Source organism: Castanea sativa, chromosome 9 (genome assembly GCF_040712315.1).
Source record: "Castanea sativa cultivar Marrone di Chiusa Pesio chromosome 9, ASM4071231v1".
Lineage (NCBI taxonomy): Eukaryota > Viridiplantae > Streptophyta > Magnoliopsida > Fagales > Fagaceae > Castanea > Castanea sativa.
Genome location: NC_134021.1, coordinates 33,129,643 through 33,141,655, shown reverse-complemented (window position 1 = coordinate 33,141,655; position 12,013 = coordinate 33,129,643). Strand labels below are relative to the sequence as shown.

Genomic DNA, 12,013 nt, shown 5'->3' with positions numbered 1-12,013 from the left:
TATTGTTATCGTGTGGGCACACATATATAATGTGTTTATGATATGTATATTTTTATACATTCAAGACATATGGGGTTTGTCCCATTATGCTTGATGTGGACAATTTGGCGGGACTGAAATTTTCATACATTTGACGATACAGAGACAACATGAACCCGATTGTTATTTTTTTTTTAGTGGTTATATATTTGATTGATCTCGAGCATAAGGATTCACTCGTACCAGTTCCCTTCCTGAATTTATGGAGTCAATTGTCTCTCTGTATTTAAAATTTTGTATTCTTTAGACTGCTCTCTGTCCATTGTACAGTGAGTAGTCTTTTTGCAGTAAAACTTATCTTACTTTTATATATTTTTATAAATGGGTTGAGAAACTGTGACGTAGCCAAAGTTCTGTTAAAAAGACCTTAGATGTAATGGGGCCCGTAGCTGTTGTCTGCTACATCACATTGCAGTTGGTGCCAGCTAAGTCTGAATTTTCCTCTTTTTTTTTTTTTTTAAATGCTTTTAATCTATTTGATGTAAGTATATTATAAAGTGAAAATTTGGGTTCTTTGACTTTTACAGAAGTACACTGTTTTTGGGATGCACAGAAATGGAAAGGGCATCGCTCCATTTAGGATGGATGGAGTAATATTTACACACACACACGCGTACAAATATAGACACAAACCCATGCACACACCCCTCCCAGCTTTTGCTAACATTTTCAGTTGATTAATTTCACTCTCATAGGGTCCGTTTGGATACTGTTTATTTTGCTGAAAACTGAAAACTAAAAACTGAAAACAATAAAAAAATAATAAAAAATTTACTGTTCATGCGCCTGGCACTGTTCATAGCCTAAAATCACTGTTCATGGACAATGAACAGTCCCAAGCGTGCTCAGCTGAAAAAGAAGAAGAAGAAGAAAATGCAGGAAACGCAAACGCAGCTGAATCCAAACCCCACCTTAGTTGATGTTATTATACTGGATGCCACAATCTGTGGTATCCATCATGATAGGGTATCATGCTGATGTGATTTAAATTTGAATCCCTTAAATTTTTTTATTTCTTATTTATCCTAAATTTTGAGTTAGACACCATCACAACAGGGTATCATGCTGATGTGATTTAGATCTGAATCCCTTAAAATTTTTTTTCATATTTTTTTTTAAATTTTTAATTAGACACCAGATCCTTGAACCACCCGAGCCACCCACAATTGCAAGACTTATTTTTCAGTTTAATAGTCTTACAAAATGATGGTAACTTGTTGCCAATAAATGGCATCGACATATATTTTAGGAGAGAAGCTCTGTTGGCTGCACATTTTCTTTCATAAATACTGCTATAATTGCACCCTAACAACTGTCTTGTAGTTATGCCAAAATGTTTGGCAAGTATTGATGTTGTACAACGGAATATCTCTGTTAAGCATCCATTCGTCTATATTTATGCTGCTTCATATTTGTGTATGTTACTTTCATTATGCTTGTAGTCCCATTACTTTGTTCATTGGCCAATTTTCTTTTTCTGTTGGGGTTTGGTTTCTTTGTTCAGGTTGACATATGGGAAGAAAGGAAGGTTTTTGGTTCTCGAGGGCGGAGTCTTAAAGATGAAATGCTGGCTAAGAACCCTCCTCCTCTGTCTGTGAGCAATGGAAAGAGTTCAAATCTTATCAAGATAGTGAAGAGGGATGCAAACTCTGTTAGAATTGTAAGCACTTAGCAGATGATCTCAATTTGTTGACTTTTCTTTTGTATTTGTATTTTGATATTGGGTATGCCTTTTTGGTATTTTAACTTCAGAAATTGGCTGTTGGAGGTCTTCCAGAGAAAATACTGACTGCGTTTCAATCTGTACTTGATGAACATTCAACTGAAGAAGCTGCCTTAAGCAAGTGTAGTGCTTCTGTACGTCATGTGGGTAAAATTGAGGAAGATGTTGAAAATAACTTAATACAAGGTAAGAGTTCTACTCTGGTGTTTGATGTTTTCTACATGCAACTCCCGTCTAGAATGAAGCTCTTACTTCCTTATCTTACATAATGATGATTGACATCAACCTATGTTGCACGGATACCAACATGATACGGAGTACGACATGATTCATAGTATGGTGGCACAACATTTCTTGAAAATCTGACATGACATGGTGGGGTTACGACAATTAATTAATTAATTTTTTCGATATATTTTATAATATATAAGTATAATTCAGGTTTATTTAAGTTTTAAAAAGATTTATTTTATTTTAGTTTTTCTTTCTCGTGACTAACATATTTTAATTATAAAGTTGGAAAAAGAAACAGAAAAGAAATAAAGCAAGCTGTACTGTTACCAGCATTTCTTAAATGTTATCTTTCGTCACTCCTTGAATGTCTTAAAAAAGCCAAAGTATATATTTTATTCAATGCATATATATATATATATATATATATATATATATATATATATATATTTTGATGATCCGCTGTAATATGAGAGATTTCTGCATATATGCTTTAATTGATTAATAATCTCAAAATCCGATAAATCAGCCTGTTTAGAAAAATAAGACTTGTAGCCTCTTGGTTCCTCTTTTAAAACTCAACCTTTATTCTAATACTCGTCATGTATGGGTCCAAATTCTCCCTCTACAAGTGGGGTCCACATGTAATTTTTAAATTTAATTTTTTAAATGAGAAGTAGAGTGGAGATAGGGTTTGAATTCAGGACCACTAGCAGTAATAAGTGAGGACTACTATTGATTTGACTAAAGTACACATTAAAAAAAATAAGGTTGTAAGTTTTTTTTTTTTGGATAAATAATGTAACAACTTTTATTAAAAAGAAAGCCAACCCCAGACCCCAGTACATTGGAAATGTACTATAGTGGCAAAAATCAAGGGCCCAGATTACAATAAGGTTTTAAATTTTAAACCATTATTAATGGACAATACGGCAATGAAGTGATCAACTATCATATAAGATTTAGATATAGCATCTTATATAGATGTCTTGTGCTTTACAAAATATACACAAACATGGTATTTGATAGCCATGATCAAAATGAAGTACATGGACAAATAAAGAGCTAGAATGGTGAGTAGTGACTTCCATGCCCAATTTAAGCAGTAAAATGCAATCCTCAAGCATATCGTTATCATCCTCATTAAGCTGAGGAGCACCATTATTGTCATCATAAAATTTTAACCCAATCCTCTTTGTCATCTAAATTGGTCTTTATATAATAAATTTAAGGGTCCATGTCAGTATCATTAATTTCTAACACTTCAATTTAATAATTGATTTTTTAAAATAAAAAAGCTTAAAGAAGTGAGTTTTGTGCTTATTGAAATTGCTCAAAGAAAGCATGCAACTTTAGGTGCAAAAAAATCTCAAATGCGCTCTAGTTCAAGTGACACCTCCTCATGTTAGACCAAGGTGGAGGGTGAAGTCGTGGTTTCAAGACCTACTGGGTGTCTAATAATAATAATAATAATAATAATAACAGTAATAGTAACTCTACATTTACTGACATGACTATGTAGTTGAGAAAAGAAGAGAGCATAATTTATGTTAAATTTTTTATTCTACCCTATTTGGATTCACCAAATACTTCTGCATGTGCTGACATACTAATCAAAAAAGAAATGAACTTTTACATTTACTGACTTGATAATTGAGTTGTGCTCTGACTTTATTTGTTTGGTCAACATGAAAAACACTGTGGTTAGTGTGAATGAGTGTGTGTGTATATATATATTATTTAATTTTGGGACTCAATAGTACTAATCATGAATATCCAACTCCCTTGACTTGTGCAAATGTAAGTGTTTTCTAAGTCTGATTAAATGGTTGGATCACACTTTTTTGTATAGTTAGTTGCAGATTTATGTCTGGATCTGTCATAGTGAATCAGCCAATATGCACACGTGCCTTGTATCAATTAAGATATGTGGTTTCAATATGTGTACTATGTTTTTCTTTCTGATAGTCCACTTAGCAGCACACAATTTGTGGTCAGTTATATCTACTGAATTCCCTTTTCTACTTCCATAGCCTAAGATCATAATTTGTTGTTGACACTCCTTTCAAATCTATGATGTGGAATGTTTGAAGTATTGGATATTGAGAAGTTATATTTATGAGATGAGGGCAAGAAATGGTGTGGACTGTGGAGTAGACTTGTGGTTTTGTGTTATGTTTACAAGTTGTCATGATGGGAACATGAACTTTGTTGGACTCTAAAAGTATGGTTTAAAGATATTGTTGAGGCCATTACTGTTAATGGCTAAAAATATGCATGGTGTTGCGAGGATATTATTGTTGACTTGCTTTTAGTGTTAATGGATGTTTAACAGTCAACACTAGGCTAAATTGTTATCTTGGATCGTTACAGTCAGCCTACACTATGCTAAATTGTTGTCTTAGATCGTTACAGCTGTTAATTTCCTTAGCTTTGATGTCTGGTTTGTGGCTTCTCTCAACAATATGTGAAATTGAAGGTTCTTAGGGACATCTCTTGCGTGTGAAGCATGACTTTGTTTTTATCTCTCCAGATGATGGTAATGGAGAATAATTATTTGAGCAGCGTTTGGATAACACGTTTCACGCGTTTGCAACGTCTGCGTTTTTCTCTCTCTCAAATTTTTTTTTTTTTAAGCCGTGAATGTTGACTTTTCTCGTGAACAGTGCACCCGTGCACTGTTCATGGGACCCACAAACATCAATTTTCAGCAACTTTTTCATTAAAAATGGGTTCCATGATACTATTCATACATTTAAAAATTATTTTGCTATAGTGTTTTCAGTTTTCAGCTATATCCAAACGAACTCTTGGTATGCATAAGATAAGTTTTTCTCGTTGCTTTTATGTGTTTGTGCTATTTCCTGAATGTGCATGTAATCTTTGCACATTTTTGAAGGCTGCCAAGTTTGAGCTCTGAATTGGCTATATAAAAAAAATACAAATAAATCTTGTGAACAGAATCTTGAGTTCAGAAGATTAGAGACTGTTTTGATTGAATTCTTCTCCAACAATTTGCCATCTGAACTGCTTATTTGTACCGGGAGTTTCATGCTTCTAAATACTTTAGAAGGGTCATAAGTTAACATCAAGATCAACACATGTCATTAGCGTGGTATGGTGAGATCTTGCTTATATTTCTACCACCTTAATGTTCTATATCATTTGGCTTTTTTTTTTGTTCTTATTTTTACTTTTCTTATTCTATATTCTATATTTCTGTTTTTAATGTTCTATATCATTTGGCTTTTTTTTTTGTTGTTGTTATTTTTACTTTTCTTATTCTATGTTCTATATTTATGTTTTTGAAGTTATTAGTAGGTTTTATTTATTTATTTATTAGTAAGTTATTAACAAGGTGAAAGAAAATGTATCTTTCTAAGGGGGGTTGTCTGACTTTGCTTAAGAGTATGCTTTCAAGCATTCCCACTTATTTCTTATCTTTGTTCACTATTCCTACTAGGGTGGCTAATAGGATTGAGAAGCTATAGTGGGATTTTCCTTGGGGTGGTTTGGCAGATGAGGCATAAACTTCATTTGGTAGGGTGGGATAAGGTGTGTTTTCCTTTTGTTGATGGTGGGCTGGGGATTAGGAAAATTACTACCTTTAATAAAGCTCTATCAGGTAAGTAGTTGTGGCGTTATGGGGTTGAGGAGACAAGATTATGGAGGTGTGTGATAGCTTTGAAGTTTGGGGAATAATTTGGGGGGGGGGTCTTCGAAGTTGCGTAGGGGTTCACACGGGTGTGGTTTATGCGGGGCATATGGAAAGGTTGAAAGATTTTTAGCTAGTTTATTTACTTTGAGATTGGAATGGGGAGTAGAGTCTGGCTCTGGCATGATCATTGTTGTGGAGATCAGCCGTTGAAAGGAACTTTCCTGGATTTATTTGAGTTGGCTACTTATAGGGGGCATCTGTGGAGGATATGGTAGTGAGCCACACTTTGGAGGAAGGGTGGGATTGGAATATACGGTTCCAACATGGTTTTAGTGATTGGGAATTGGAGTTGGTGGGGACCTTTTTTCATACTTTGGAGTCACTATGTCCTCCTATTGGGGATGGGGATAAGATGAGGTGGTGTTTGGGGTTGAAGGGGGAGTTTGACATAAAATCCTTCTATGGTGCATTGAGGGGATCTAGTTCTATTACTTTTCCTAGGAAGAGTATTTAGGGTGAAGGCTCCATGTCATGTATTTTTTTGTTTGGACAACTACATGGGGGAAAATTCTCACAATTGACCATTTGTGGAGAAGAGGCTTCATAGTATGGATTGGTGTTGTCTTTGTAGATGTAGTGGGGAGAGCGTTGATCTTTTGTTGTTACATTATGGTGAGGCATCTCGGTTATGAAGCTTTGCTTTTAGATTGTTTGGTATTTGTTGGGTTTTATCTAAGAGGGTTATTGATATTTTGGCCAGTTGGAGGAATTGGTTGGGGGGAAGTGTTCTTCAAATATTTGGAATTTGGTTCGACATTGTGTGATGTGGATTATTTGGAGGGAGAGAAATAATTTCATTTTTGAAGATTCGGTCCTTTTTCGGGGATAAGCTCATGGATTTATTTGTGACAACTTTGTTTGATTGGTCATGTGTGTGGGGATTTACTTCTACGGAATCCATTCCACTGTTTTTAGATTCCCTTTCTTCTTGTACATAGTTTTTTTTTCTTTGTTTCTTGTACGTATCTTCTTTGTCTACTTCATTTCTTTGATGGAGTAGTTTTTTTTAATACAACTTTTCTTACCTATCAAAAAAACAATTATGGGTATTTTTAATGGTTCTTGCTTCTTGAGGAACATGGGTCACTTGAAATAGTTGGGTGCTTGAGTTTTATGGAGGATATTTAAAAGTTTGATGTGTGGCAGATTCCATTAAATTGGTGAAAGAAGGGCCAATCCATCAATATCTTCTAGATTTATTAAATGCTATAAAAGGTGTTTTGTTACAACACCTGCTACTCTATGTGGTTTGTGACAGGCTGCTTTGAGTTCCACATTCACAACAGTGATGAATTCATTTATAATAGTTTGTTGATCTTTTTTTTTTGGTCCTTTTCTGGTTAATGAAATCAGGAAATCAGCAGGGAGCTTCTGTGGTGGATGAGCTGCAAGAACAGGAAAATATACTTCAGCAATGTGTCGGACAACTTGAGAGTGCAGAGGCAACTAGGACTGCCTTGATTTCCCAACTCAAAGAAGCACTTCAGGACCAAGTATGGCCCTGTTATTTTATACTTATAATCTTAATTTTGCAAGTACATTTAAAGTCTGCATCATTTATAAGTGCTTACTTATCTATATTTTTTTTTTTCAGGAATCAATGCTGGAATATATTCGCAGTCAGTTGCAAGTAAGAATAAGCATCATCTCTCTTTCTGCTTCTCAGAATTATTTGCTGCTACAAAATGCTTCTTGGCAAACAAATTTTTGATGCTGAATTGCTATTTTATTTGCTATGGCACTTATAATCGTCTTGTCAAAGATGATGGGTGCGTTGAACTAGTCTGTGGAATTTGGTTCTTAACTTCTATAAGGTCAGCCATGTGGTGCTGGAGGATTATTAAGAATCTCTCTCTCTACGCAAACAATTTGCTTATGGGTCCCCATTATTCGAAAAATTATCTTTGGAAAATTCATACTCTTTTGATAAGTTTTTTCTATAATATTTTAATTTCTCATTTGTATATTCTTAAATAAAGTATATATTTTTAATTTATGTAATACTTATAATATTTAAAGTGCTGGAAATTTATAATTATACTGAGTGAAGATTTAATATGTTATTTATTAATCTATAACATACGTTGCCAATGGTTTACAACAATGAGATCTAGCTCAAACACTAGGAAGCTTGGACAAGGACAAGACATGACATGGGACAACAATTTTGATAAAGTAAGACATGATACAGTGGGATATGACAATTAATTATATGTATAAACTTTAGGTGTACTTTATGTTTAGTTTAAGTTTTCAAAATAAATAACAACTATAAAAATCTTTAAAAAAACGTATCTAAATTAGAGAATTTTATATTTGGTGTAATTCTTTGTGATGTTACACCAAACCACAATGTTTTTAAGGCATGGTATTCTAAAAATCTATTGACAATATGACTGTTGGATTATATATTTTTGGTACTCTTAATATGCACATCAAATTTTGTGTTAATTGGATGGTATTTACTCTTTGATCCCCAAACTCATGATGTTTTGTATTAAAAAATTAAAATTTAAACATTCTATGATGAGATAGTTACTGATTTCCGATCATCTTGATACTTTGCAAGTATTGATGGAGGGTATGGGGAGATAATGTAATTCAAGGTTGATTTGTCAAAGTACTTTTTCAATGAAAGTTACGAAGTGATGTAGCATCAAATAGAATTCACATTGGATGTCTGGTAATATTTACGTGTGTGTATATATTATTTATTAATTAATGACTGATAACTTTAAGTAATCTGTAGAAAGTCAAATACTTTTGTATTTCTAAGGGTAGGATTTTTTAATTGGGTGTGACACTAGTAGAATCCTAGAAAGGCTCACTCCAACCATTCTCCTTTTGGAAACTACAAGCCAAAAAATTCTTGTTGCCCTTTTTGTTTTTTGTGAACAATAATTCGCTCTCTAACCCTTTTCTTGTGTTTGATGAACTGTTCACCCTCTGTTCCATAATGAGTCTGTTTTCTCCATTTTTGTTTGTCCCATTACAAAAGTTAAAAAGTTTTTCTACAAAGGGAAAAAAAAGTTAATAATCTAATGAGCCTCTAGGAGCTAAGAAATTTTCTCAAACTATGAATGAGTTTTCTTACTTCATTTCAGCTCATTTTTTGATGGATTTACCCTTGGAAGTGGGCTCTTTTACAGATTTAGTATAATTTCTTGGAATGTTAGGGGGTTGAATGATAATGACAAATGGCTTTGGGTAAGGAATATGATCAAGTCTTGGAGGGCATACATAGTTTTCTTATTGGAAACTAAAATGGACATAATAAATAGAAGTGTGATTTGGAGTTTATGGGGCTGCCAGCATTTGGACTGGTTATTTCTAGGGTCTATTGGGTTCTTTTGGTGGTGTCTTAGTGACGTGGGGTAGAAGGGTAGCAGACAAAATGGAGGAAGCAGAGGTCGTTTTTCTATGTCCTGTAAGTTCAAGAATGTGGTTGACAATTTTGAGTGGGCTTTTACTAGGGTATACAGGCTTAATTATAGAGGCAAAGACTTCTGTGGGATGCATTGGCTGGAATTAGAAGTTGGTGGAATGTGCCATGGTCCTTGGTGCTGAGTATTTTACCCCTGCTATGCATGAGTTTTCAGACTTCATTGCAAATCTTTGCTTAATTGATTTACCTGTGGAAGGGGGTGCTTTCACTTGGTCTAATTCATGTGAGAATGCTTTGAGATCTAGGCTTGATAGATTTCTCTTGTCACATGATTGGGGGGAGAGATTTCTGAATGTATGACAATGCCAAATGGCAAGGCTACTGTTGGATCATTTCCTGGCTATGTTAGAAGGGAGTAATTTTCAAAGGGGTAGTAGGCCATTTGAATTTGAGAACATGTGGCTGAAGGCAGAGGGGTTGGTGTAAAAAGTGAGTTCTTGGTGGGAATCTGATGGAGTCATGGAAGATTAATTTGCTATTGCTTTGCAAATTCTCCTATTCAAGAATTATCTTATTGGGTCCTTGTGTGAAGTCCAAATGAAGTGAAAGTCGTGCCCTTTTAATGGTCAAAGTATGAGTCCTTTTTAGGTTAAAACAGTTTTTAATTTGGGCTTTTATTTTATTAGTTATGTTTAGTTTTATAGAAAGGCAAATCTATAATTTTTGCAATTCCTATGAATTAAGGGTATTTTGGTAATTTAGTTGAGTCTAGAATCTTCTAAGGTTTTCTAAGTTTCTTAGGTTTATTTACTTTGGGTCCAAGTGAGTATTTATTAGTAGGAATCCTATTAATACTAGTACAAGTAGAGCCTTTATATATATATATTGTGCTCAATGTATTCAAAGAAAATAGAATGGGTTGATTAATAAAATTGAGTGTTTTGAGCAATATGCATGTTGGCCTTTGTTGTTTATTTCTCCTTCCCTCTAATTCTTCTTCTTTCTGCTATATGTAGTAGATACTTGATACATCATAAATTTATATTTAGCAACTACTTTGCTGCTATGAAATTGACTGTTTCTTGCTCTGCAGGTTGCCCGGGGCCAGATTGAGCAGGCAAGTAATGTGAGGAAGAGGCTAGCGTCACCCCCTATTCCTAGTAATCTGACCACCACCATGAACGCTGCAACAGAGGCAACAAGGGTTGTAGAGCACAATCTGCCTCAGCCTGTGGTTCCTTTTGTGCCACTCAGAAATTCTGAAGATGAGAACAAGAAAGCAGCTGCTGCCGCTGTTGCTGCTAAGCTTGCTGCCTCTGCATCCTCTGCACAGATGCTTACATCCGTTCTTTCTTCCCTTGTTGCAGAAGAAGCTGCCTCCATGAATGGAAGCATAATTTCAACTGGATTTAGTTCAGGGCTACCCATGTTCTCTCCAGAAAAACGGCCCAAACTTGAGAAACCACTGCCTGTTTCTGATGTTAGCAGTTCTGATGTCAGCAGCACAACCTATTTTACCCCTCTACAACAACAATCTCTGACTAATGTGCCACCAGCACCATCTAATAGCATGCAACCCATTTCCCAATCCAACCAGATGCAAGGTCCCTTTGCTGCTCTACCACCACCGCCACCTCCACCACCCCCTTTATCTCCTGCAACTCCACCTACGAGTCAGTATGTCCAATCTGCTGGTATGGTTGTGATGCCTTATGGGTATGGAGCAAATGGTCTACCACCTCCACCTCCTTTTCCTCCACATGTTTCAATGAGTATGGCAAGGCCTGGTCCCCAGCCATCAGGACAGCAACAGCAACAGTCAGCTACTGGAGGATATTATCGGCCACCGGGTATAGGGTTCTATGGGCAAGGTCATCAGTCAACAACACCTCCAGTTCATCGACAGTGAGTTTCCATTAAAATCATTGGACTAGAGGTATGGTATTCTGTGGGGCCTCTGGGAACGTCTATTATGGGCACAGGCATCAGTGCCAAAACCTTGGCTGTAAGTTCCTCCTGAAATCACATAGGCTATAGTGTCTTTGCAGAGGCACTGTGTTATTATGTAAAGTATTAGAAATTTAGTGATTTTTCTAGATTTTATTTGAATGCCTGCTGAGCTCATCTCCCCAATCCCATTAGTGCATGGGATCCTTTGATGCCTCCCATACTGGTAAAGAAGTTATGTGACAGCGATACTTCAATTGTAGATGTTTTTTAGTACCTTGCTGCAGTGTACCTTCTCTGTCTGCATAAGCAGTGAGGCTATGAGCAACAAAGAACCTGACTGGAGTTTCACTAATGTGTGCATGCTAAACAAAATCGCATGGGCTTTTGTACTCTTATTGGATGGGACCTATTTAAGCTGCGTCCAGGAAGCTGTGACTAATTAAACGTTCCTATCGACCCTTGTCAGTCATCAGCTTTCTTGGATGGAGCCTCCTGTAAACTTCATCTTTCATATGAGCATGCTCAGTTTGGCTGCATCAAGAGAAATTGATATGAGTAAAATGGTAGCTACTGTAATTATAATGCTAAATTTTCTCTTAAAAGGGGAAGAAAAACTATACTTTTTAGTGCATTTGATCTCAACTAATGTCTCCTAGTAGAGAAAGTAATATGATTCTACTGTCTGCACTTCAGTTATCAGAAGATTCTTATGAATCTCTCAGTTAAGTTGTATATCTGGTAATTCGTTCCTTAAAAGAGGCGCAAGTTAATCTTTGTCTAGCACTGTTTTCGACCACTCTGTTGCCAAAAAAAAAAAAAAAAAAACTAATTCCTTTCAGCACAATCAGCACGTTCAAAAAATAGAAGGTGAGGTACTTTTCCCCCCCCACATGCAAATAAGAAAAGAAAAGTGGAAGACCAAAGAAACATGGCCTTGTGATCTTTCAAAGGGGTTTTGATTTCATCT

The 12,013-nt window shown here is 35.5% G+C and overlaps 1 protein-coding gene across 2 annotated transcripts in view; it reads left to right on the top strand.

The window, feature by feature from the left end:
* LOC142609454 (uncharacterized) overlaps window positions 1–11,635 on the top strand; it is a 32,729-nt gene extending 21,094 nt beyond the window's left edge. For both annotated transcript variants that reach the window (XM_075781035.1, XM_075781034.1), the window contains exons 5-9: window positions 1,544–1,699; window positions 1,792–1,948; window positions 7,065–7,204; window positions 7,306–7,341; window positions 10,190–11,635. In XM_075781035.1, coding sequence (XP_075637150.1) covers window positions 1,544–1,699; window positions 1,792–1,948; window positions 7,065–7,204; window positions 7,306–7,341; window positions 10,190–11,005 — 1,305 coding nt within the window. In that variant the 3' untranslated portion in view covers window positions 11,006–11,635. The remainder of the gene's footprint in view (window positions 1–1,543; window positions 1,700–1,791; window positions 1,949–7,064; window positions 7,205–7,305; window positions 7,342–10,189) is intronic.
* The last annotated feature ends 378 nt before the right edge of the window (window positions 11,636–12,013 follow it).